The 22,968-nt window shown below is 44.3% G+C and overlaps 1 protein-coding gene across 1 annotated transcript in view; it reads right to left on the bottom strand.

The window, feature by feature from the left end:
* Positions 1-22,968, bottom strand: part of IL17REL (interleukin 17 receptor E like) — a 76,214-nt gene that overhangs the window by 34,585 nt on the left and 18,661 nt on the right. The window contains exons 2-4 of the mRNA XM_074984130.1: positions 13,085-13,112; positions 5,955-6,104; positions 127-236 (exon numbers count right to left, since the gene is read on the bottom strand). Coding sequence (XP_074840231.1) covers positions 127-236; positions 5,955-6,104; positions 13,085-13,112 — 288 coding nt within the window. The remainder of the gene's footprint in view (positions 1-126; positions 237-5,954; positions 6,105-13,084; positions 13,113-22,968) is intronic.

Raw genomic sequence — 22,968 nt, 5'->3', positions numbered from 1 at the left:
TGTATGCAGTTAGGTAAAATCAAGGTGGGATGAGGAAAAGAGAGGCATTAAATATGTGCTTGGGGTTGTTTTCCCCAAAAGCTGACAACAGTTCTATGATAAGCAAATCAAAAAGGGGGAGCCTACCTTCTGTCCACCAAGTTTCTTGCTTGGTTTTCTAGAAAATCTCACATTCACACACTGAGACTGCTGCGTGTCCATTGAGAGAGAACAGATTTCTAGACCACGAATATTTTCTGAAATTAATTTAAATATGTTTTAAGGTTATACCTCCAGTATAATAAAGCAAAAACCAAACTACAAAATATGCAGTGCATTCATAGTGTTTCCTTCTTTGTGCAAAATACAGAGCTTTATCTCAATGTCAAAATGAGGTCATACATACCTATTCCCTTATTTTCATAAGCTATAGCAATTGCTAGAGATTTAAACACTGATTCTGCAAGGCCTTATACACATGCTTAGGTTTAAGCCCATGCATAGTCCCATTACTTTACATTAATCACAGGATTTTTCAGGAATTGGCTCAAAGTAAATGTATTAATAAAAAAGAAGGGAAATTAGATTAACAATATCTCTAATTAGGCTGCATCTACACTAGCAAGTTCTTTCAAAATAGTTTTCAAAAGGAAGGCCATTTTTGAAAGATCCTCTGGAGAAGCTACACATAAAATGCATTCTTTTTAAAGTAATTTCAAAAGAACGTGGTGTTCCTTTCAAAATCACTCTTCCATTCCCATTTCAGGTGGAGTTCCTTCTTTCAATATCTTCTTTAGAAAGAAGGCGTGTGTAGATGCTCCATGGGCCACTCTTTCAAAAGAGCAGTTCTCCATGGCTCCAGCCAGGTGGCATGCAGAGAATCCCCTGCCATCACAAGTGCGGCTCTGTGGTCAGTGCATCCAGCCACTTTTAAAGATGCAGGGACCCAGAAACCCCAGGGCAGGAAGCTGAGAGTGTGCTGGCTGCAGGAAACCCACAAGCCTCCAGCAGCATGCATGTCCAGTGATGTCAGTGCCCCACCAGCCCCAGGGTCAGCATGCAGGACCCCTGTGTCCCCCAGGGATCCCCCACCAGCACACAAGAGGGAGCCCAGAAAGCCAGCCAGGGCTGAAGAAAAAGGCCCCCTCCTGAAGCGACTGGGAGATTAAAGACCTTCTTGGACTGTTGGGGGACAAAGAGGTGCTCCTCCACAACAGTGGATGACACCAGAATGCTGCTACCTTCGTTAGGCTGTCAACAGGTCTCACAATCCAGGGCCACCCACCCTGCATGGCCAACCAAGTAAGGTCTAAGGTCAAGGAACTGCAGCAGGCATATACCTGGGCCTGGGACACAGCCAGCCACTCAGGGGCAGCACCCACTGGCTGCCGCCAGTACAAGGCCCTTGATCAGCTACTGGGGCTGAAGGATGTGGCTCAGCCAGAGGCCATGCTGGACATGGTGGCATCTGAGATGAGCCCCAGCTGGTGTCAGACAATTTGTTGGGAGCCATGGCCAGAACCGAGGACCAGGAGCTGGAGGTGTCCTCGGACGAGGAGGGGGCCCTGGCGACAGCCATACTCTCCAGATTCTCAAGCTCCCTCCATCTGGGCTATCCCCAAAGTCCTCAAGGGACCTTCAGGTAGGTAACTGGTGAATCAGACACCCCGGGCTGGAGGTGGGGCCACCCAGCACACCTGGCAGGGGGCAGCCGCATGGCTGCCAGCCCCATCCTGATGCATCCCAGCCTGTGCACAGCACTCAGCATCCCCTTCCGTGAACAGCAACACCACCCACAAGCCCGGGGCAGGGTACTGGGGGCAGGGGACAGACCACACCTGGTGCATGGCCTCCCCATCTGGGTACCCCTGGGTGTCCAGGATCCACCAGGAGCCCCGGGCCATAAGATCCACCACAGCCCCCAGGGCTAGGTCACAGGGCTGATGGGTTGCCCCCTCTCCCATTCTGTCTCCACAGCACTGCTGTCTGAGGGCCAGGCAAGCTCTGTGCTGGGCAGGAGAGCCACCCACTGAATGCTGAGGGGGCCAGGGCACTGCAACTCATGCTGCCCAGGCAGGCCTGTGCCTCGAGGGTGCATTGCCACCACCACAGGGAGGAGGAGGAAGAAGCTGCATCACAGACCGTGGCCACCCGGGAGCAGACTGTCATGCTCCAGAAGTGGCTGAAGCTGGAGGAGGTGGACATGGGGTGGCGAAACGAGGCCTGGGGGAGGTTGCCATGGCCCTCCAGGCCCTCACCTGGGCTGTTGTTAAGCACTCGCCCCCCCGCCCCCGCCACCCTCTGCTATTTCCCACCTCTCCTGCCACCTCCCCGCACACTGTCCCTGACTTCGCTGCCCTGATCTCACCCAACCTCCCCCCAGCCACCCTGCTGGAACTGGTTCAGATGCTCATGGCTAGGGCAGGCCATGCTGGACTGGTTCCCCTGCCCCCCATCCCCTCCTGCCAAGGCCATCGCCACAGCATCCCCACCATGCCCCTACCTCCCTGTGGGCCTGGCCTCATCCCATCAGTGCTGAGGACCCCGGACCCAGGGTGACAGGGGATCCACGGCCTGCAGGGGTCACATCCCCCGACTCCTGCAGAAGAATGAGGCCCCCCCCACCCACTCCCTCCTCCAGGTTCAGGTGCCCCCACCCCCCTCCCACAGCACTGTACACAGTTCTCCCCATTTACCCCGTATATAGCTCCCCCCATTCATGTAGTTGTTCAAAGACATTTTGTTACAAGTGTTAACAAGTTTATTTACAACCACCCCATGCCCTGTGTGATGGGTGGGGGTGGGGGAGGTGTGGGTGCGTGAGGGGCAGTGGTGGGGCATGTGGGGGGGTGATGGAGGATGCCTGGGGAAGGGTCAGTGGGGCACCCTAGCAAAAGACCACCCTGAGGGCCTCCCTGACCCGCACCCTGTCTTGGTGCGCCTGATGGCATGGGGCATGGGCTGGCTGCTCTCAGCCAGCCACAGCCTCAGCAGCCCACCCCTGCACAAATTGCTCATGCTTGTTCTCCACCACCATAGGCACATTCTGGGGGCTGAGCTCCAGCCACAAGAGGAGGCATCGAAAATTCCCCTTCAAGTGGCCAAAGGCCCACTCCACCATGCTGCGGGCCTGGTTCAGGCACTTGTTGACTGCTCCTTGGGGGGATGGGTTTGTCCTGGTAGGGCTTCATGAGCCCCAGGTGCAGCAGGTAGGCAGCAGCAGCCACAATGCAGGGGGGCATGGTGGTTTCCCCCAGTGGGAAGCTTCCTCGGGGGAATGTAGGTCCCCTCCTGCATCCTGGAGCTGAGCCAGGAGTTGCCAAAAATCCAGGCATCGTGAGCTCACCCAGCCCAGCCAATGCAGGCACCTGTGAACTGGCGTTGGGTGACCACGAGGGCCTGAAGTACCCCAGAGTCGTTCCCCTTTCCATTGATATATCACCCCGCATTGTGGTGTAGGGCCCGAATGGGGATATGGGTCCCATCCAGGGCCCCAAAGCAGCTGGGGAAGCCCAGCCTGGCAATTCCCTCAAAGGCGGCGGCGAGGTCCCCGACTTGGATGACCCTCCACAGAAGGATGGCATTGATCACCTGGACAACCTGCATGGAATGGAGGGTGTGCACACTGTGAGTGCATGTCGAGGTGCCTCAGAACCCCTATCCCTGGGCCATACTCCCATGCCTCTCCCTGTACCTTCTGACCCTCTCCCAGCTTCCTCCTCTGTCCCCTCCCTGCCCCTCTATGGCCCCTGCCCCCAGTCCCCAACAGTCGACCATGCCCAGGAGCCCCCCCTTACCCGCCGCAACGCCATGGTGGGTGTGCAACCCAAGCATGTCTTACCTCCAGGAGAATGGCCCCAGTGGTGGACTTGCCCACTCCAAAGTGGTGGCCAACTGAGCTTTGGCTGTCCAGGATGGCCAGTTTCCATATGGCGATCGCAACCCGTTTCTCCATGGGGAGTGCAGGCCACATCCACGGGTTCTGGTGCTGAAGGGTGTGAACCAGCCAGTAGTATAGCTCCAGGAATGTCTCCTTTCTCATGCAGAGGTTCTGGGGCCATTGCTCATCATCCCACTCAAGCATCACCAGCCGGTCCCACCATTTGGTGCTGGTGGGATAGTGCCACAAGCACCAGACGGTACGGGGGATGGGTGGCATGGTGCCTTGTGGCAAGGGTCTGCAGGACCGGGGCAGGAGGGGTTGGCTGCCAAAGAAGGTGGAGGACTGTGAAGACAACCATGGCCAGCAGTCTGACCCGGTCATCGGTGGTGTCCTTGTTGGGGAGCTGAAGGGGAGCCATGGGAGTCTGCATGATCCTGGTTTAGCTCCAGGAACAGGGTCTGCAGTGCTGTGCCTTGCAGAGCCGCCCTTGGCATGTGCAGGGTGGGGGAGTTTGGGAGCGGACGGCTGTGGTGCCGGAGGGGTATGTCTGCCATTCAACCCCATCCACAGCATTTCCTGGCTCATTGTTTCAAAAGGGTGCCTGTTATTTGAATAGCTAGTGGTAAAAACATATTAGGGAATACTCAGTGTATATATACTGGCAAATAAAGCAGATATAGATATATAGATATATCTGCCAGATTTGACAATATAAAACCTAGAATATTAAGAGTATAAGGAAATAAATACAATATTGACAATTATATTAGTAATCACAAAATATGGGGCAGGATTTTCTTGGAGAAAGTAAATTTACTTCAAAACAGTAAAGAAGCGTGACTTAGACAATTACTGTCCCAGAAGTTTAACTTGTACCCCTAGCATAAAAAGACCTGGATCACAGTATTCAAATCTAAGTCCTTGTCTTCGGAAGGTAAGAAAGGTGCTTAAATTTATGCACTTGACTTAAATCAGGCTATGCATGATTTGCAAAGTTAAGCATGTGAATAAGTGTTTTTAAGGTCATGGTCCATATTTAGATCTGAATGCACACCATCCCAAAGCTCAGAGGGCTTAAATCCAGCACTCTAGTTTGGATCAGTCTTTATCCAGGGAGAAATAAATCATGACAAAAAAAGAGTCAAGAAACGTCTAAAAGGCTAGAGAATTGTCCACATAAACAGCACGGATTTGCAAAATACAGCTTATGCTAAAAAGCTTGATTGCTCTTATTTTATTTGCAGACAGAATTACAATGTTAGGCCTCAGTACTACAGCTGTTTTTGTGTGGTTGGTCTACTGGTCCATCATGAAGTCAACAGAGCATCAGACAGGCATAAAGATACACAAATAGAAAGGCAGTGACGGGCCCAAGACTTTAGTGGAAGAGGGAAATATCTTAATTGTAATTTAGTAGGCTACGTCTACGCTAGAGGGTTTTGTCTATAAAACTGCCATTTTGTCGACAAAACCTGCAGAACGTCCAGATTCCCAAGGCATTCTGTCAACAGTAAATTGACAGAACACAGCACTTTTGTTGATAGCCTTATCCCATTCCCCACAAGGCATAACACCTGTTGACAAAGATCTGTTGACACAAAGCTGGTCTGGATATTCCAGGAGGCCCTCTGTCAACAAACTGGTCTTCTGGGACAACGGGCAGCCCTGTCTGCTATGCTTCCTGTTGCCCATTTTATTGAGAGAATGGCCAGGCAGTCCGTCTGTTCTTTGTCTACAGAGAGGATCTGCTTAGCAGTTTGGCTGTGATCTGTCGACAGAAGTTTTATTGGAAGATCTCTTCTGACAAAAACTTCTGTTAACCAATCATTGTAATCTAGACGTAGCCTAGGGGTACAATTTTTGTTCAACTAAGTCAATGGCAAAATTCCAATTTCCATCCATACAGCCAGGATTTCACTTTTGGATTTTAATAAAGAAATAGACATGCTTTTCCACACAGTCTTACTGATATAGTTAATTCAACTCAGCTTGGATATGAACACTGTGATATGGAACAAAATCTGGCTGAAGGACCATAAACAAACAGTAGGGTAAAACCAAAAATGGTTCAGTAACCAACCTGCTGTCCTACTGTCAAGATGAAGTGTTCCTTTAACATTTAAGTGAAGAGAACATTGGCTTCCTGGTACACACTTCATTGTTGTTGAGAGCTTCATGCTTTTCAATATATTAGAAGATAAAGAGGCAGGAGAATTGCGGCAGAAACTGTTAAAAATACCAGCTGTGAATACGAAAATACATAAATATATAAATACACCTGACCATATAGCATTTTAAATACACCTGACCATACAGCATTTTAAAGATGATCAGAAATATGGTCAAAAAAATCCTGGGAATATTTTAGTCAATTGGAGATTTTACAGAGACTTTAATGGAGCCTGGTTTTCACTTCAGTGTGTTTCTATGAGAGGAACTGTGAGACAGAAAAGCAAAGGCCTGAATAGCAGAGCATTTTAATTGCTTGGATATTTTGGTGGTGTGGCAGCTTCATAAGGAAATATCTACAGGTCACAGTTACATGACAAATAGTTCAACTCGGGCACAGGAAAGGAGTTCCTAGTCAAAGTTGTAGTCGCTGAAGCTGACTACAGTGTGAGTACTTTTAGGCTTTCTCCTACCCATTAAATTCATTGTTTTGTGATCAAAGGCACTCTTGGACTTAGAATTGAATTCAGTGGGGGCTGGTGGACTGTGTGGGCTGCTGCTAAATCTCATTTTTACACAAGGGGGCACCATTGTCTTCCTAGTCATGACGAAACATTTCACACCTATTGGATTTTCTATGCCCTTCTGACCATGAAGCTCACAATCAGTGATACAAGAGGGGCCCATTTATCCTTGGCTGAGATTCTGTTTGTGATACAGTGGTGCATTTCCACACCCAGAACATACTGGCTATATCCTCCTTTATTTTCCTTCTCAGACTTAGAATCATAGCATCCTAGGGCTGGAAGGGATCTCAGGAGGTCATCGAGTCCAGCCCCCTGCCTAAAGCAGGATCAACCCCAACTAAGTCATCCCAGCCCAGACTTTGTCAAGCTGGGACTTAAAAATGTCTAGGAATGGAGATTCCACCAGCTCTCTCAGTAACGCATGCCAATGCATCGTTTTTTTTTTTTAATACCCAACCTACACCTCTCCCTGGGTAACTTGGGATCATTGCTCCTGGTTCTGCCACCCCTCACTCCAGAGTTGTGCATCCCACACGTCTCTGCTTGGCTCTCCATGCCAATCCCATGCGTGTCTACTGTGGATAGCCAAGAGTAATGGAGTGGCAGTACTGTGTCCCCAAAATTCCATGCAACATGCTATGCTTCAGCAGCTCTTTACAGCCTGCCCAACCCTCCAAATCCCAGCCCCCACCACACAGAACCTGATTATTCAGGACTTGTGGGGGCAGAGTTGGTTTCACCCCCCACGTATTGGTTATGCTTTTCTGTTTAAAAGATGTTGTCCTGAAATCAAGGCTGAAAATATATGATTAATGAGGCCTTGGTATAGATCTGTAATTACTTGGGACTGTTCTGACTTGAGGAATTTTAATATATACTCACCTAAAGCTTGTTTGAAGGAGTTACTAGGGTGTGTTTACTGAACTCTCCATTGTAACACAATGGCTTTGCCACATACACTGCAGCACTTCATTTAAGCTGGGCTAGTACATAGAATCATAGAACAATAGAGCTGGAAGAGACCTAAAAAAAGCCATCAAGTCCAGCCCCCTGCCCTAGGCAGGACCAAACCCATCAGAGCAGTCCAGCCAGGGCTTTGTCGAAGCGAGACTTAAATACCTCCAGGGATGGAGACTCCTAATGCTTCACCACCCTCCTAGTGAAGAAGTTTTTCCTAATGTTCAACCTGGACCTCCCCAACCGCAACTTGAGACCATTGTTCCATGTTCTGCCATCCATGAACACTGTGAACAGCCTCTCTCCAGCCTCTTTGCAACCTCCCTTCAGTAAGTTGAAGGCTGTTATCAAGTCCCCCCTCAGTCTTCTCTTCTGCAGACTAAACAGTCCCACTTCTCTCAACCTTTCTTCATAGGTCATATACTCCAGTTCCCTAATTAGTTTGGTTGCCCTCCGCTGGACCCTCTCCAGAGTATCCACATCCTTCCTATAATTGGGGGCCCAGAACTGGACACAGTACTCCAGATGCGGCCTCACCAAAGCCAAATAAAGAGGAATAATCACTTCTCTGGATCTACTGGCAACGCTCCTCTTGATGCAACCCAATATGCCATCAGCCTTCTTGGCTACAATGGCACACTGTTGACTCATGTCCAGCTTCTCGTCCACTACAACTCCGAGATCTTTTTCTGCAGAACTACTACTACTAGCAGTGAAATGATGACTGATATTAATCATTTCTGTATGGCACCAGTCTTATAAATAAAAGGCTAGATGCCTGCCTCGCACAGTTTATAATCTAAGGGCTAATATGTGCCCTCTGGGTATGTGACCAAGAATACCATCCACATATGGATGTCTGTTTACCCACACGGGAAGTGAACAAGCCACGTCCCTAACACTGACTGTACAGAAGGAGGTGATGGGTGGAGCCAGAAGGACATGGGCACATCATGTTCCCCCCAATGATGCAGAGAATCAGTCATATTAACACTCAGAGGCTTTCTTATCTCCACTACCCTGTGAGGTTTTCACTTTAAGAGGAAGGTTCAGCAGCTGCTGTTGGCAGTGGAAGACCATCATCACGGATCTATGGGAAACCAAACTTCTACTTGATCCTAATGTGTGCATCTTTGTTGATTTCAGTGGAGTAGCAACCATTTACATTGGGTCCGAATTTGATCCCAAACAGAAAAGGGCTAAATAGCAAATGTAACCACAATCCATAAACACTATGGCCCTGTCTGTCCACTCTGTAACAATGATTTTATGCCCTTGGAATTCCATTGAGCTCAATGGAGATAAACTAATATAAAATCAAGAGAAAAGACTGGGAAACCTTTTCTCTTAGTTCACATAATTTCAGAGCTACCTAGTATTTAACAAGATGAGCTACATATGGCATCCCACTCTAGTTGCAGTTCTTCAGTTAGAAAACATTTCTGCAAAATCTAGAGATCTTTCTTGGCCAGCATTGTATGACATGTGGTTGTTCATATTGTGGCACACCAGCCCAGAGTAACCAAGCTGCACCGTTTTCATGTGACCAAATCATGAAACAACAAATCAAATAATCAATCTGAAAGCATTTGGAGAATAATAGGTTTATAAGAAATAGCCAGCACAGATTTGTCAAGACAAAAATCACACTAAACCAACTTAATTTTTAATTTGATAGGATTACTGAGCAAGTGTATAGGGGGAAAGCAGATGTGTTATACCTTGATTGCTTCTCCAAGACAATCTCATAAGCAAACTAGGGAAAGATGTTCTAGATCACTTTATTATCGAAGGAGTGTACAGCTGATTGGAAGACCCTAATCAAACAGTAGTTATCAATTGTTTGCTTCCAAATTCAAAGGGCATAGCTAGTGGGGTTCCACAGGGATGAGTCCTTCCTGAGTCGAGTCAATATTTTCATTAATGATTTGGATAATGAAGTGGAAAGTACACTTATAGAATCTGCAAAGGACACCAACTGGGGAGGGGTTGTAAGCGCTTTGGAGAACACCTTTAAAATTCAAAATGACCTCGAGAAATTGGAAAATCAATCTGAATTCAACAACAGCATATTAAATAAAGACAAGTGCAAATTACTTGGCTGAGGAAGGAAAAATTAAATGCGCAACTACAAAATGGGGCATAATTGTCTAGGTAGTAGAAATGCTGAAGGATTTGGGGTTATAGAGGACCACAAATAATATGAGTCCTCAATGTGATGCAGAAACAAAAAAGGCAGGTTTAGAAAACCTGAGCTATGAGGAAATGCTGGGAAAGACTGAGGCACAACCTGAAAACAGTATCCCAGTGTGTTAAGGTTTGTTACAAAGAGGAAAGTGACCAGTTTTTCTCCATATCAATGGAAGGTAGAACAATAAGTAAAGGGATATGTAGGTTAAATACTGAGAAAAACTTTTTAACGATGAGGGCTTATCTACACTTGCCCCCAACTTCGAAGGGGGCATGTTAATCATGGCGTTGGGAGATTACTAATGAAGCGCTGCGGTGAATATGCAGCACTTCATTAGGCTAATTCTCCCCTGTGGCAAGTTCAAAGTGTCAAACTTTGAAATGCCGGCTTGCATGTAGCCGCAGCCACTTTGAAGTGCCTTTGCTCCTCAAAATTTTGAGGAGTAAAGACACTTTGTTGTAGCACGGGCACCTCAAAGTGCCCACTGCTACACACATGCTGGCACCTCAAAGTTTGACACTTAGAAGTTGCCACAGGGGAGAATTAGCCTAATGAAGTGCTGCGTATTCACCACAGCACTTAATTCATAATCTCCCATCGCCCTGATTAACATGCCCCCTTCAAAGTTGGGGGCAAGTGTAGACCCAGCCTGAGAGAAGTTAAGCTATGGAAGAGGCTTCCAAAGCAGATCAAGTAGTCCTCATTGTTGGAAGTTTTAAAAAACAAGTTGGAAAGGATCTATCAATGATGGATTAGGTTTATGTGGCCCTGCCACAGAGTAGTGGAATGCACTTGATGACATCTTAAAGTACCTTCCAGACCTAACTTTACATGATTCCATGATTCTATGAATATAAATGGCAACCGGAAGTAATGATTCCTTCATTGATATCCCAGGAAATGCTGCACACTTGTACAATATTGCTTTTTTTTCTCAGATTTGATTATAGATAATTATAGGGATGACCTATACATAGTCCATTAAATGGAACAAACAGGAGAATCTTTATCTTGAAAATTCACATATCTTACAACTATTCTGTTTGGGTGGATTCAACAATATCTCCTTCCGAGTTTCAGTTGGCACTGTTATCACCTTAATTTAATTTGGCTTTTTGCAATTCCATCTTGGCATTTGATATTACTAGAACCCCAAATTAAATCCAGGATTAAAGTCCTCTCCTGCAGCTGATTTCAATGGCTCTCCCTTTAATAATTGACCAAGAGTGGTTTTAGGGGTCAATATTGCTGAAGATGTTGCTTCCTATCAGATCTAAAACTAAGATCTTGACCTTTAGTAGTCATTATAGAGTCCTAATTTATGGCAAGAAGGGTGATACCTGTAGTGTAAAGACCAAAAAGCCAAATTTATTTTATAGTAAATTACCCCCACGAATACTCAAAAGTGTCACTCTACCACACTGTTCCAAATAATGGCTATTACATTCCACCCAAGAGGTGATAGGAAAAAGCAAAGTGCTGCATAAAAGGAAGTGATCCATTCACGCTAGGGTTTTTCAGTTCTATAAGACATTCTGATGATACACTGTTTAGAAAACTATAATTTAAATGCCTGAAGGCATGGATTTTGCATGACCACATGTATTTTGTTTCAGGATAAATTGACAGTAGACAGAAGAGATGACAGAAAAAAAGAATCCCCTTCCTCTAAATGTTCTCAAACACTCTTGAAATCAGAACTATGAGACTTCAAGTATCTGCCCTATTTATTTCTGACTAAATCTTCAAATCATGAATCCTATATTTAGCATCCCTGTTATTTTTCCCTTCCTTATTAGACAGTTTCCATTAGATTATATACACATTTCTTTAAATTCCTGACTAGTAATTTGACCTACACAACATAAGAGCTGTAAGAAACAATTTTCTCCATAGTGCAGGTACGACCTACATTTGGCCTGGAATGGTCTATTTATGAAATATAACTAATTATGGCCATAATCCCTCTACCCTGATGTTTTGTTAATGGAAAGATTGCTAATTATGGATACTGTTGACATGGTGGTCTATCGGATATCAGCAAAGGATTGTTTTTCAGCATGAACACAATATTCATGTGGTTTTACCATCAGTCCCTCCACAGCTGATTCTTTGATATATGATGATGTAGCAAGCAAACAAGAAATGCCTGATATTTGACAGTTGGGAATACCTCAACTCTTTGCAAACTTGAACTGAAGAAACTAAAGTTGTGAGGTGAATACAGAACAGATTTTCATTATTGCAGGGCAAGAAGTTCAAATTACACAATCACCTTAATCAGAAGCCATACAAGGTAAATGAATCATAGATCCAATCTGACCTCATAGGGTAAATCTAATTATTTTTAAACATAAAATTCACCCTTATAAGTGGTCTAAAGTATTTATTATATTTACAGTATATGTCCAAGTATATCTAAAAGTATACTAAAACTGCTTCACAGGGATATGAACCCATAAAGCCATTTTGCATAGAACTTGTAAATTTACCACAGCATCTTCTGGATCAGTTTATGATGATAATTCAACACACTTCCAAATCTAATAGGTATGATCCAACATGAAGACAATTAAAGTTCAACTCATGGTTAATGAATAGCAAAACATACTTGGCTATATTCACCAGTTTTGAAGCTAATCAGATTCATAAGTTGGTCTATAAGGTGCCACAGGACTTCTTGTTGTTCTCCAAGTTGGCAATGTCCATTTGAAATGGATTTCACCTTGTACTGAATTCTGAAAACTTTTGCATTCACGTTTAATATAGTCATAGATGCCAAGATCAAAAGGGACCTTGTGATTAGCTAATCTAACCTCCTGTATAACATGGGCTTTGTAACTTCCCCCAAAATAATACTTAGAACATAGCTTTTAGAAAAATTTCCAAGTTTGATGTCAAAATTTGCAGTGATGGAGAATCCCCCATGACCTTCAGCAAACTATTCCAATGGTTAAATTAACCTCACTATCAAAAAGTTATGCCCTCTTGCCAATAAGAATGTGTCTAGTTTCAGTTTACAGCTGTCAGATCATGTTATACTTTTATCACCCTCCTTTCAGAGTGGTGGACCCCAAAACTGGACACAGGACTTCAGCAGCAGCTGAATAGTGCCAAGTACAGATGGAAAATAGCTTCTCTCCTCCTCCTTAGGATTCCTCTTTTTGTGTCCAAGGATTGCATTAGCCTTTTTGGCCACAACATTGCAGTGGGGCCTCCTGTTCACCTGTTCATTCATCATAGCTACCAAATCATTTTCTCACTGCTTCCTAAGATAGAATCCCTCATCCTGACTAATGTAATCAACATACTAAATAAACGTTACAAGCATTATTCCTTTTAAGGCCAGAACATCATGCTAAAGGAGCTTATACTTACTGGAAGGCTTGCTTTTACAATGAAATCCCTGAAAATAAAAATAATGATTGTTAAAAATACTGTTTGAAGAAAAAAGATGCTATAGAGGTAGTGCACACACAAATATAAAAGCAGTTTAACAAATAATCCCCATATTCACTCATTAGATACATCATTTTTAAACAGAAGCGTGACTTATCTTCAACAACACAAGAGGAATATGCGCAGTGCTAAATGCCTTAGAATATGTAGCTCCTCACCCCCAACCCCAGGAATCAATGAGGACAGTTTGATCAATTTACAATTTTTGTAAGAATTATATTATAACAATTCCACCAAATAATACCCTTACCTTAACACAAAAACTATAGGTAGCCCAATCAATTAATAGGCAGTAGGTTTAAAACAAACAAAATGGAGTACTTCATGCAACACACAGTCAACTTATGGATGCTAGAAGGCCAAAAATATAATTGGGTTAAAAAAAGAATTATGCAAGTTCATGGAGGATAGATCCACTGTAATGAAGTGGAGCAGACTTAGACCAGCACAAAGGGAGTTAACTCATGTGCCTTTTGCAAACACATAAAAATGGTTGTAAATTTTCAACGTAATTGTTTCTGTGTCAGCCAACAGCTGATCACCTGCATGTTTGCAAGTATTATGGACTCTGTGTGCCAGGCATTTTTGCCTTCAAAGCGCAGTCTTTTTCATTACATAACAACTTATACACTGAATTGTGTTTGTCATAGTTCACATTTGCTTTATCAACAGTGTATGCAGTAAAACCATTATCATTAAGAAGGTGTTTCTCTCGGCCATTTGTTGTAGCCCAATGAATGCCTTTTGCAGATTCATCCTTGTCTTCACAAAAATCAAGTAGCTTGCACTGAATGCCTCCTGATAAGGTGAAATATTGTCAGAACCTTGGACACATCTTCCTGTTCCCCTCATGTGAGACATCAGCAGCTACACAGAAATATATACGCTGTTCTAGTGGCAATGGTAATTAATCCCATAATCCCCACAGACTATGAAGCCAGAACCTCGGTCACTAATAGCTCTGCTTTGGTTCTTTCCATCTGTTTGCAATATTTGAATCATGAAACACGTCACTGGAAATCTTGTTATCACAGCCCATTCTGTTTAACATGAGCGGTAAACTGTGCCAAATTTCCACACTGAAATGTGGTTACTTCCCATGTTCGAAGAGACAAAGAACTTGCTAATATTTGTTATACCTTTGGCCTGTATGTTTTTCTTACGTCCATTGGCTACTGCGTGCTGCTTCAGGACAGTTTCACCTTTGTGCCCGATGGAGAATTCACATCGGCACAAAGTACAAAAGGCTTTACCAGAATTGCAATTGACATTGTTTAGCCAGATGTATTTTTCTTCTCATGACTTTTATATCTGCAGAGTGTCTTCATTTTTCTTCTCCTTAGGCCCAGGAGAACTGCCTGGGGTTCTCACTGCTTCACTCATAATTGCAATTAACTTTTTCCTGACCGTGTAAAAGTGAGCTACAGCTCATGTTAGCCACCAATTATATACTTTCCAACTATTATATATACCAAACTATGGGCTGGGGCCCCTTGCAGGGGGAAGGGGAGGTGCAAAAAGGTTATCAGGGAGGCACAAAGACCTGAAGGAGCCATGCTGAAAGTTCGGGGAGGGTGCTTTGTCCAGCAGCAAAAGTGGACAGATCTCTTCAGAGGAGGTCTCAGCTGCTCAGACCAAGCTCTGCCGCCCACCTGGTTCATACACTGCTGCAGCTGCAGCATCCAACTGACAACCAGCAGTTATGTTCTTCTGCTGGCGACGTTGGCAGAGCGTCTGCGGGTGGAAGGCTACACCTCAGGAGTATTGATCAGAGGCCTGCCAGAGGCCTCTTCCTGACCCAGGCCCCACAGCACAGCTCCAAGGCAGGCAGCCCTGTCCTTTTGCCCTGTCTGAGGGAGCCTGTACAGGGAATGCAAACAGGACATGCTCAAGGGCTGGAATCAGCAGTAGACCCCGTCCAGCAGGGGGCCAGGGTTCACTGTGCTCCTTCCCTCTCCCCTCTTGGCCTCGGCTCTAGAGCACAACCCTGTCTCCTTTCTCTGCTCGGCACTGATGGGCCAGAGTTGACAGAAGAGTGCAGGGAGCCGCCACTTCCCCTGGGGCTCCAAGCAGGAGTGCTGGAAGCTGGGCTCCAGGCATGAGCCATATTCGCAAAATTCAACATTCACAAGGGTTCTCAACACAGAACCCTCGCAAATGTTGACACTCTACTGTATTTAAATATAGGGTGTCCCTTGTAATGCAACCCTGTGCAGTGGCTACCCCATCTCATGTGCCACTGTAGCCACTGCACCCCCTCCTCTGGTTCCCACTCTCATCTCTGCCCCTCACTGCTGCAATGCATATGCACATAACACAGCTGAGACCCACTCTTGCCTCTGGGAGATACTGGCTAGGCCAGAAAATAGATCTGCCCTCCCCACACTATTGCCATTGGAAGGGGACACCAGATTGCAGTGTCTTGGCCCAGCCATCCCTCTGTCATGAGAGAATTTGCAAGATGCCACTCACGACCACTGCCTCACTTGGTGCCAGGAGCTGGGCTCTGCCCCATAGGACAGGAGCCACCATTGCTAGCTGTGTATGGGACAAGCTCACTCTCAGGATGTATTGAAATGGTGTCACATATGCACCTAAAGGCCACAGAAGGGCAGCTGTCCCCTCTCAGTTCCATTACTGGCTTTAGATGAGCCCTCACCTTTGCCTTGGCAACATGTCAAAAGTGAACCATAACACGAGACATGCCAGAATTGTGATGTTTCAAATAAATTTTCATCACTTATAAAACGAAACCGTTGGCCACATATTTTCATGGACTAAAAATGTAATCAATTTTTCTTACACACTGATGCTTCTCTCAACTTTCTGTTGGCTCTGAAGGGCCTACACAGCATACGACATGTGCAGAAGCAAGTACTATATGCTATATAATACTACAGCATCACCTAATAAATAACACCTAAGGAAAACTAATCTTATTTTATATAATTACTACAGGACCTGAATATTTCTAAGTCAAAATATTTCAAGCAATAGATGTTACTGGAATTTGTGGCTGCCCCAGGACCTTGAACCTCAGGGCCCTGGAGAAAGAAATTAATGCACGCATTGGAACATGTGGTAACATATGTACAAAATCATTTTTGCTGCCAGGTATTCAGTAAAATCATTTCTATTTGGAGAGTATTTTTGCTAAAGCAAACGATATGATCCCATCTTCTCCATTTCTATTTCCCAGCACAGTATAATCAATAGAAAGGAAATGATTATGTTCTCCTAAATAAGGCAATGCAACAATAAACTTTAAAAAAGCAAAATTGGAACGAGTCATCCAGTCAAAGGTCCTTCTCCAATTTTCATGGCTTTTATATATGTCTATATTTAATCCATTTCTTTGCTGAAGTCTGCAACAATAGCTGTGTCTACACGTGCACGCTACTTCGAAGTAGCGGCACCAACTTCAAAATAGCACCCGTCGCGGCTACACGAGTCGGGCGCTATTTCGAAGTTAACTTCGACGTTAGGCGGCGAGACGTCGAAGTCACTAACCTCATGAGGGGATCGGAATAGCGCCCTACTTCGACGTTCAACGTCGAAGTAGGGACCATGTAGACGATCCACGTCCCGCAACGTCGAAATTGCTGGGTCCTCCATGGCGGCCATCAGCTGGGGGGTTGAGAGATGCTCTCTCTCCAGCCCCTGCGGGGCTCTATGGTCACCGTGGGCAGCAGCCCTTAGCCCAGGGCTTCTGGCTGCTGCTGCGGCAGCTGGGGATCTATGCTGCAGGCACAGGGTCTGCAACCAGTTGTCAGCTCTGTGGATCTTGTGTTGTTTAGTGCAACTGTGTCTGGGAGGGGCCCTTTAAGGGAGCGGCTTGCTGTTGAGTCCGCCCTGTGACCCTGTCTGCAGCTGTGCCTGGCACCCTTATTTCGATGTGTGCTACTTTGGCGTGTAGACGTTCCCTCTCAGCGCCTATTTCGATGTGGTGCCGCGCAACGTCGAAGTTGAACATCGACGTTGCCAGCCCTGGAGGACGTGTAGACGTTATTCATCGAAATAGCCTATTTCGATGTTGCTACATCGAAATAAGCTATTTCGATGTTGGCTTCACGTGTAGACGTAGCCATTATGTAGAATCATAGAATCATAGAACACTAGGACCGGAAGGGGCCTAGAGAGGCCATCGAGTCCAGTCCCCTGCCCCGACGGCAGGACCGACCACTATCTACACCATCCCTGATAGACATCTATCTAATCTGTTCTTAAATATCTCCAGCAAGGGAGATTCCACAACCTCCCTTGGCAACTTATTCCAGTACTTGACCACCCTGACAGTTAGGAACTTTTTCCTAATGTCCAACCTAAACTTCCCTTGCTGCAGTTTAAGTCCATTGCCTCTTGTTCTCTCCTCAGAGGCCAAGAAGAACAAGTTTTCTCCCTCCTCCTTATGACACCCTTTAAGATATCTGAAAACCGCTATCATGTCCCCTCTCAATCTTCTTTTTTCCAAGCTAAACAAGCCCAATTCTTTCAGCCTTTCTTCGTAAGTCATGTTCTCCAGACCTTTTATCATTCTAGTTGCTCTTCTCTGGACCTTCTCTAATTTCTCCACATCTTTCTTGAATTGGGGTGCCCAGAACTGGACACAATATTCCAGCTGAGGTCTAACCAGCGCAGAGTAGAGCGGTAGAATGATTTCTCATGTCTTGTTCACAACACACCTGCTAATGCATCCCAGAATCATGTTTGCTTTTTTTGCAACAGCATCACACTGTTGACTCATATTTAACTTGTGATCTACTAGAACCCCTCGGTCCCTTTCTGCTGTACTCCTTCCTAGACAGTCTTTTCCCATTCTGTATGTGGGAAACAGATTATTCCTTCCTAAGTGCAGCACCTTACATTTATCTTCATTAAACTTCATCCTGTTTACTTCAGACCATTTCTCTAATTTATCTAGATCATTCTGAATTATGACCCTATCCTCCAAGGTAGTTGCAACCCCTCCCAGCTTGGTATCATCTGCAAACTTAATAAGCGTACTTTCTATGCCAATATCCAAATCATTAATGAAGATATTGAACAGAACTGGTCCCAAAACAGACCCCTGCGGAACCCCACTTGTTATGCTTTTCCAGCTGGATTGAGCACCATTAACAACTACTCTCTGGGTGCGATTAGCCAGCCAGTTATGCACCCACCTTATTGCAGCGCGATTTAAATTGGACTTGCCTAGTTTGTCGATAAGAATATTATGTGAGACCGTATCAAATGCTTTACTAAAGTCTAGGTATACCACATCCACTGCTTCTCCCTTATCTACGAGTCTCGTTATCGTGTCAAAAAAAGCTATCAGGTTGGTTTGACATGATTTGTTTTTTACAAAACCATGCTGGCTGTTCCCTATCACTTTACTACCTTCCAAGTTTCACGCATTAATGTTCTGGATCTATTTGAAGAACTGAAACCAACTGCAAAATTGGCTCATGCCCCTGATAGGTGTAAAACTTAAATGGGTGAGCTGAGTTGTTGGCTTCCTTGCAGAGCACTCAGCAAAGTGCTCAAGGCAACTGTTTGCTGTCCAAGGCCTGAGCAACTAACCGTTCACCAAGGGAGCAATCTCTCTTGATGTTGACAATCTCACACATTATTACATTTCTAATCTGCCACGTTAGGGTCAGGCTGTTGAAAAGTTGTGGTTAAGCATCTCTGGAGACTTCCCTGGCATCAGTAATGTTCAAGAGACCATCACTGAAACAGGTCTCTATTATTCATTGTCTAAGCTTCCTTGTTTGTTTGGTTTAAGATTATTGAGAAGCTTAAGAGGTAAAATTTCCCTAGTGAAATTGTGACTCCACTGAAGTCAGTACTGAAAATCCCATTGTTTTCAGAGGGGCCAGATTTTCAGCCTCAGAGCGGTAAGCTGCCTGACATCTCCTGCTATTGGTACCTAGACCACACAAACCATACAGTGATGAGCATGTTAAGGATTTGAACCTGTGAGGAGAACCCTACAGGCAGACTCCCTGCACCTGCACAGAGAACCACTGACTTCAAGAGGACTCCCTGCAGAAGCAGGGCTCCTCAAACACAGAAATCTTGCAGAAAGTCGTTTGCTCATCAGATATATACAAATACTAGACAGTTTCAGTACGCATGTGGTGGCAGGCTCTTGTTTCCATACATGATTGTCTTTTCCGTATACAGCAGCTGGGCATTTCCCCTTCATACACATTTTTTCAAAGTGTCATATGAATCATTTGTCAGAGAAGGACTCACGTACATTAACAAAGCTCATCTTCCACTTTCTGTATCTTTGTTTTCAGGAAATATCTAAACTGGGGCCAATAAACAGCCACATTAATCCATGAATCTAAATTATTCTTCCTCTTTCAGAGGCACTTTCTGAAAAAGGAAGTGCCTGTGCTTTATACCATTCTTATACCTATAAAATCTCTGATTCATAACCGTCTTGGCACAAAACCTATGCAAAATATACTTACGCAACATAGAAACAGTTAGGGGTTTTCCTGTTTATTTAGGGTTTCCCCCATTCATACGATTGCATAATTGTACAGCTCAAGGTTATTTGAGCAGATGCAGCCAAAGCCAATGTCCTGAATAGAGGGTGTGGGCCTGTCTGTTCCCTTCTATCTAACACAGCAGGCTCTCAGACAACTGGGGCTATGCTGACCCATGGAACACCCCTTTGTGGTATTTGTGGTGGCCAGGCAGGAGTTGTGAAGGCAAAGTAGGATAGTGAGATGCTTGGATTTTTGGTGGTTTTCTTTTGAACAAGACTGGCAGAGAAAAGAAAAGGCCAAAATGTCTCCCATTGCCCCTGACAAAAAAGCAATGGGGCAAAAGGAAGAAAAGTTAGGCTGCAGAATGTGCCCTATGACATGACATGAAATCTATGGCAGTTAGGAGCCTAAACAGTCTGGAGAAGGTAGGCCTCATTTTCATGTAAATTTAACCAGCTTCTTTTGCCAACAGGTATGTCCAGCTCACAGGTGAGAGTGGCATGATTGGGCTCTTAGCCACCTCAGGTCAGTGGGACAAGTGTGAATGTGTCAAAGACAGACTTTGAAACTTTTTAAAAGATTATCTTGATTTTGGGCCATTCTCTCGTACCTTTACGTTGGTCTGCTCTTAGCCTGGTGGTTTTCAACCTGGGGTCCATGGACTGCTGGGAACCTGCACACTGTGTCTAAGATTTCCCAAAGGATTCACAAACAGAAAAAGGTTGAAAATCTCCACATTAACGCCAAGTGGCCTTGAAACCAGCTCTTCTGGATACAGAAGTTCTTTCCTAAGTATTGGCAGATCTTCATGTGAAATAGAAGCACCATAGCAGTTCTTACTTTACTGTGTCAGGGCAGGAGTTGTGGTTAAGGGAAAAGACTTCCCTGCATCCTGACAGTCTCCACTTGCCTTGACAGCCCTTTGGGCAGCTTTACAGCACCTTTGGACTAGCCTAATCTGCACACAAAGACTGGCCAAGTGCAAGGACCTCAGAACAGGGGGAGCACAAAAGACACCTTTAAGCTTTCCTTACCTCCCCAGAGCTTCACTTAAAGCTTCTTGGCTGCACTCGATCTCGTTCTTTATATTGTAACCAAAAATGAGAAACATCACATAAATCTCTCAGGGAGTTGAGAGTGATGAGCCCAAGGCTTTCCCTTTCCCCCAACCCGATCCCTACTACAGACACTCCTGCAAGTATTACTGTCTTGTGTGTAGTGTAATACCACCTTCTAAATGGTACTGCAGCGATGTGTACACTAAAAGGAGAAGTAATTGTGAAAGAGTATAACAGTACAGTAATTAGACCTCTGGCACTTCTTTGCTGTGTTGCACATTCATCACACAAATGCAATGCTAGTCAAAGCAATTTTGCTTTCAGTAAGGATGTTTCCCCCTTATAGTTTTTCAAATGCACTGAAATATATGACTGTGATTATAATGTTGTGATGCAAATATAAAAAAGGGCACAGATGACAGTCGCTCTATCTTAAATGCAGATAGCAAGATGCTGATTCGGAGGGATGATCTATCCCCTTGTATTGTGTATATCCCTGCTGGTGTCAGAAATGAGGTTTGTCTGCAGTGGCAGCATGTTCCAACCTCCTTTTCTAAACATTTTAGTTGATATTTTAGGAAACATGACACCAGTAAATGAGAGGCAAAATAGAATCCTATATTATGCACAAATGCAAACAAAACGTTCTTAATTGTAGGTAGTGTAAATCAAGATCACTCAATATTTGGAGTGTCAAAACATTTTACAGCTCAACTCTTTGGAAAGGTACAACTCGTCTATCTAAGCAACATTTTCTTCAGCACTGCTTATAGACTAATGAGATGAGTGCCTTTAATCCAGTATTACTGTAGTAATACACTATTTTAATTTGCCACTTTCTACAGTGAGTGACTGAAATTGTCTGATCTGAAAGGTATCCAATTGTACAATGGTCTCTGTACCATACAAATAGTCACAAAGTGCTACTATAGGGCACAATACAGCTTTTATAAAAAACAATCATAGTATTGTTTTTACTTATGTTATTACAGACACTTCTGAATCCAAAGACCACTGACATCAGTGGAATTCTTTCTTTGAATGGGCTGCAAATGCAGAACTTCTTTTTTTTTTTAATCTCTGCAATTTTAACTGGCTGGTGAGAATACTGTTGCTGATGGCATTTCCAAGGTAAATATTGTATGTGCATTTACTTATTGCACCTGCAGTGCCTGGTAGCTTGTAGAATGTTAACTGCAAAGCCAAAGTTTGCAATCAATTATAAACTGAGATTGAATTAACTCTAGGTCTTTAGACTATAACCCAGAATGGAAAGCACACTTTAATACTTTCCCTGTATTTTCATTAACCAATGAACCTAAAACCTGTATTAAGACTAATTATTATTATTAACAAAACAAAACAAACAAGCAGTCATGTAGCACTTTAAAGACTAACAAAATGATTTCTTAGGTGATTACTGTCATTTTGTTTGTCTTTAAAGTGCTACATGACTTCTGTTTTGCTTTGTTACAATACAGACTAACAGCTGACTTACTATTATTAAGTCAATTAAACGTCACGTGGTTTCAGAGAGAAAAACGTGCTACATTCAGAAAGTTAGAGATGGGTGAAATGCATCGGTGCTCTAGGCATTTATGTTTTGAGACCTCACTTCAAACTCTCTTTTCACCAGGGAAAATGATTTTGCTGGACTCATCCCCACTCTGCTGGTGCTTATTCCAAAACCACACCTAAATGTGGCATGTGAAGCACGCTTGTCAATTGCTCAACACAAATACCAGGGATGCTGCATGTCAGGACTGAGATACCCAGGCAGAGCTATACAGAGAAATTTGCACAGCATATACACATGGGGGTTGTGTCTACACTTGCATTCCTCTTTTGAAAGAGGTGTACAAATGAGGGACATCAAAAATGTTAATGAGGTGCAGATTTGCATGTCTGACACCTCATTTGCATGTTCTTATTTCGAAATAGCTTCTTTCAAAAGAAGAAAACCAGTGTAGATGCAGCTTTTTCGAAAGTAAACCCATCTTCGAAAGAATCCTTCTTCCCTTTTTTTATGGGAAGAAGGGTTCTTTCGAAGATGGGGTTTACTTTCGAAAGAGCCGTGTCTACACTAGTTTTCTTCTTTCAAAAGAAGCTATTTCGAAATAAGAACATGCAAATGAGGTGTCAGACATGCAAATCTGCACCTCATTATCATTTTTATTTCCCGCATTTGCATACTTCCTTTGAAAGAGGAATGCAAGTGTAGACACAGCCATGCTGTTTACAGTTTGTGCCAGCCTGACAG

Source organism: Carettochelys insculpta, chromosome 1 (genome assembly GCF_033958435.1).
Source record: "Carettochelys insculpta isolate YL-2023 chromosome 1, ASM3395843v1, whole genome shotgun sequence".
NCBI lineage: Eukaryota > Metazoa > Chordata > Testudines > Carettochelyidae > Carettochelys > Carettochelys insculpta.
The sequence above is the reverse complement of the archived record's forward strand: the minus strand, read 5'-3'. Positions and strand labels throughout refer to the sequence as shown.